Below are 5,163 nucleotides of genomic sequence, written 5' to 3'. Positions count from 1 at the left end.
TTGAGACTTGAGTTGCCACTTAGGCTAGTGAATGTTTATTTTTAAAACATTCTAAGATTATCTATTGAGCTTTCAATTTACTTTATAGAGTACTTTTATCATAAGTAAGTCTTCCTCTGAGTAGTAAGACAGGCCAAGGGTTCGCTTGGGGCCAACAATGATTCTCGAGTGCCAGTCCCACCCAGGGCGTAGGCTCGGGGCGTGACAGTAACATTTGACACCCAACTCAAACACTCAATATGCAAAGTAATAGAACATTTCAACTAAAATAAATGTCAAGGAAAGGATTAGTACCATAATTTGGAATTTCTCTGGACTCAAAGTGATATGGTATCTCTTCTTCATATCCTCCTCAGCCTCCCAAGTAGCTTCCTCAACAAACTGATTCCTCCACAGAACCTTGACTGATGCTACCTCCTTGGTTCTCAACTTGCGAACATGGTGATCTAGAGTCTGAACTGGAATCTCCTCATAGATAAGTTATCCTTAATACCAATATCTTCAGTAGGTATGATAAGTGAATGATCTCCCATACACTTCTTCAACATAGAAATGTGAAATATCAGATGAACTGCTGTCGCTTGGGGCCAACAATGATTCTCGAGTGCCAGTCCCACCCAGGGCGTAGGCTCGGGGCGTGACAGTAACATTTGACACCCAACTCAAACACTCAATATGCAAAGTAATAGAACATTTCAACTAAAATAAATGTCAAGGAAAGGATTAGTACCATAATTTGGAATTTCTCTGGACTCAAAGTGATATGGTATCTCTTCTTCATATCCTCCTCAGCCTCCCAAGTAGCTTCCTCAACAAACTGATTCCTCCACAGAACCTTGACTGATGCTACCTCCTTGGTTCTCAACTTGCGAACATGGTGATCTAGAGTCTGAACTGGAATCTCCTCATAGATTAGTTATCCTTAATACCAATATCTTCAGTAGGTATGATAAGTGAATGATCTCCCATACACTTCTTCAACATAGAAATGTGAAATATCAGATGAACTGCTGCTAATTTTGACGGTAGCTCCAATTCATAAGCTACATTGCCAATCCTCTTGGATATCCTGTAAGGATTAATATACCGGTGACTAAGCTTCCCCTTCTTGCCGAACCTCATAACACCCTTCATGGGTGAAACCTTCAAGTAAACCCAATAATCTACCTCAAACTCTAAGTCTCTTCTCCTAACATCAGTATAGGATTTCTGACGACTTTGCATTGTTTTCAAGCTTTCTTGAATAGTCTTCACTTTCTCCATAGCTTGATGAACCAAGTCTGGTCCTATCAACCAAGTCTCACCAATCTCAAACCCTCCAATAGGATATCTACATCTTCTCCCATAAAGAGCCTCATAGAGAGCCATTTGGATGCTAGAGTGGTAACTGTTATTATAAGCAAACTCAATAAGAGGTAAGTGATCATACCAATTACCCTTGAAATCAATCACACATGCCCTCAAATATCCTCTAAAGTCTGAATTGTGTGCTCTGCTTGACCATTAGTCTGATGATGGAAAGCAGTACTCAAATTTACCTTCGAACCCAAACCTTTCAGGAAAGACTTCCAAAATTGTGCGGTGAATTGTGCACCTCTATCTAAAATGATGGACACCGGAACTCCATGAAGTCTAACTACCTCTTGAATATATAATTTAGCATAATCTTCTGCTGAATGGGTAGTCTTAACCGGTAAGAAATGGGCTTATTTAGTCGTTCGATCTACAATCACCGAAATCGAATAATTCTGTCTGCGAGACCATGGTAAACCTGTAATGAAATCATATTGATCATCTCCCACTTTGATTCCAGAATATCTATGTTCTGAGAAAAACCACCTGACCTCTAGTGCTCTACCTTGACTTGTTGGCAATTCGGGCACTTAGCAACGAACTTTGCGATACACTTCTTCATACTACTCCACTAATTGACTTCTCTCAAGTCATGATGCATCCTTGTGGAACCCGGAAGGATAGAACATCTGGAGCTATGAGCTTCCTCCATGATCCTCTTTTGGAGTTCATCCACCCCTGGCACACACAATCTACCTTGATACCTCAATACACCATATCTCCCTTGTTCAAAAGCCAAAACTTTTTGCTTATGAACATTTGCCTTTAATTAAAAAAAAAAAAGGATCTTGGTCTTGTTTCTCTTTCCCCTCAGACACTAATAATGATTCAGCCCCATTCATCACCACTACTTCTCCTTCATTGGAATCCATTAGTCGGACTCCTTATCGTGCAAGTCTATGCACATATTTTGCTTATTCTTTCTTGTCCTCCTCAACATGAGAAGTACTACCCATAGACAACCTGCTCAAGGCATCAGCAACAACATTAGCCTTACCTAGGTGATAGAGAATAGTCATGTCATAATCGGTGAGTAATTCCAACCACCTCCTCTGTCTGAGATTAAGCTCTTTCTGACTGAACACATATTGAAGACTTTGTGATCGGTGAACACATCTACATGTACACCATAAAGATAGTGACGCCATATTTTCAAAGCAAACACTATGATAGCTAACTCTAGATCATGGGTTGGGTAATTCCTTTCGTGTACCTTAAGCTATCTGGAGGCATAAGTTATAACTTTACCATTCTGAATTAGCACACAACTCAGTCCAACTCTGGACGCATCACAATATACCACAAAATCTTGTGTACCTTCTGGTAAGGTAAATATTAGGGCAGTAGTCAACCGATTTTTCAATTTCTAAAAGCTTTTCTCACAAGCTTCAGACCATTGAAACTTAATTATTTTCTGAGTCATCTTGGTCAACGGGGATGAAATAGATGAAAACCCCTCGACAAACCTCTTTTTCAAGTGAATCTCCAAGTCATAAATATATGAGCCAAATAGATCTATTTCTTGTGTGAGGTCAACTCTTCCTTCAATCATTTGGGTTGTCATGTATGTCAGACCATCACAGATAGACTTTTGAAACTTTAGAAGTTGAGTTTGTTCTTGTAGCCAAGATTGGCTCACTATCTCTGCTTCTTCATAACTTTCTTCTTGCTGAGATTCAATATTTTCCTTTAATTGAGTATTAGCTGGGCCTGTAACTTGCAAATTGATCAGCGTCAACCTTAGCTTGAAGCTCCATGATTATTGCCTGTAGTTTCATGTCTTTTGCTCGTTTTTCCATCATCATTGATTCAAGTTCCGTGAGTTTTGATTGTAGTTCCCTTTGTGCTAAATTACTTTTGTCCACCATGTTCATAAATTGCTTTAAGAATATATTGTGCACCTCTTGTTCAACATTCTCCACTTCATCACCCCTGCCAACATCACAAATAACAGAAGAATCATAATAGGGGTTCGAAGGATGTGAATAAGAGTTAGGACAACCGCTCCAATGAACATATTGGCCACCACATATATGACATATAGGACACTCGATCTCCACGTGGTGTCCATCACAATAATTACAAGGATATTTATAAGAATACCCCTCACCCAACCACGATTTATCCCAATCATCCATATCAATAAGAGTACCAAATTATTCAAAGGAAAGAAAAAAAATATTTGTTTATAAAAACACTAGAAAAATTATAAACTTAAATAAATAAATAAAAAGTATAACCTAGAAGAATAGTTAATGTCTAAGTCTCCGGCATCAGCGTCAAAAACTTGTTGCTCCCAGTTGCACACGCAAGTGTGCGCGGTCACACAAGTAATATAGTGGCTCTAAAAGAGCCGGATTATCGAACCAAAAGGACTTGTCAATTAACTATTTTACTAAATTATACTAGTCTAATTATTTATTTAAGAGTGCCAAAAAAATTGATTTTTATTCAAAATACTAAGAATGCAAGATTTATTTAAGAGTGACAAAAATAAGATTTTTTTACGACCCAAATAAAGGTATTTATTGACATACGTATTCATTAGGTTTTGAGCCAGAAGAGAAGAGATACAAAGTGTTTTTGTTAGCAACACAAAAAGGGTACAGAAAACGATGTGTTTTAACTTTAGGCATAGATGAATCGTGGAGAGAGACTCAAAGCATTACTTCATCTACTCGTCATTCTATGTCTAGTGTTTGCATTAGAGGAGTTATCTATCAGTTCGTTAGCAATCACGAGCATGTTATAGCTGCAATTGTTGTTAAATCTGAAAATTTTGAAATCATTGAATTGTGGAATGCATCTCACTGGGCGTTATCGTACGAGTTGATAGAGGTGAATGGTAAATTAGGTGTTATAGATTATAGGGGATGGGTAAGTGGATTCTTTGACTTGTGGATTTTCAAGCAGACTCTAGAAAAAGAATGACAGAGACTTATGATTCGATTTCCTTCAATATGGAATGACGTAGTGTTTGGACCTATATCATCTTGCATGTCCCGTGATGGAGAGATTGTATTTGTGGTTAACTTAAACTCGGGTGTTTTTATGTTCGTGTTATGATGTCAATACAAAGTTTTGGAGAGAATTAGGAATCTCATGTCTTCCAGAGAAGACCAATCTCAAAGGCATTTATAGTTATATAGAAAGACTAGTCATTGAGATAATTTCTATGTCGGAATTGTAATATAAGATGGAAAACATGACTCTCTTTGAGTAATTTTTTACTTGTCCTTGGAATGATTTTTATGTAGGAATTCAGAGTTTTTTATGATTTTGAGAACATTCCAGGACTTGCAATCCTATTGCACAATAATTATGAGTATATATAATATTGAGTTGTAGTTAATATAAAGGATTCATTAATTTACATAAGAATATGTAGCACTCGATCATTCTTATTTGGCTTGTTATTGACGGAAAATTACTACTAAATCAATCACTATTAGGGTGTGTTTGGTATGAAGGTTTCCAATTTTCTCATATTTGGTTGGGTTAAATGTTTTAGAAAATGTTTTCCAAATCAACTCATTTTCCTCAACTTTTAGGAAAATGACTTCCCTTTAAAACTTAAGGAAAACATTTTTCAAAACTCTCTTCCAACTTCAAATTACAATTATTTTTTTGTTGAAAAAATCACTTTATTTTGTCCCTACCCTAAAACTAGCCCCCCAACCACCACCCCCCGCCCCAAAAAATTAATAATTTTAAAGCTTGTTTTAAAATTCAATTCCCACCCCTTCCCAAAAAAAAAATATTAAAAATTATTTTTTAAAAGATATTTCTAATTTCAATTTTTTATTTTTT

General features: G+C 36.8%; 1 protein-coding gene across 1 annotated transcript in view; it reads right to left on the bottom strand.

Annotated features, from left to right (window-relative positions):
- Positions 1 to 3,053: 3,053 nt before the first annotated feature.
- The window catches only part of LOC102580737 (putative F-box protein At1g19160), a 5,049-nt gene continuing 2,939 nt past the window's right edge, over positions 3,054 to 5,163 (bottom strand). Inside the window, exon 2 of the mRNA XM_015305450.1 lies at positions 3,054 to 3,285. Coding sequence (XP_015160936.1) covers positions 3,054 to 3,285 — 232 coding nt within the window. The remainder of the gene's footprint in view (positions 3,286 to 5,163) is intronic.

The sequence above is a fragment of the Solanum tuberosum genome, unplaced genomic scaffold (assembly GCF_000226075.1).
Source record: "Solanum tuberosum cultivar DM 1-3 516 R44 unplaced genomic scaffold, SolTub_3.0 scf00793, whole genome shotgun sequence".
NCBI lineage: Eukaryota > Viridiplantae > Streptophyta > Magnoliopsida > Solanales > Solanaceae > Solanum > Solanum tuberosum.
Note: the sequence above shows the minus strand (reverse complement) of the source record. Positions and strands in the feature narration are given on the sequence as shown.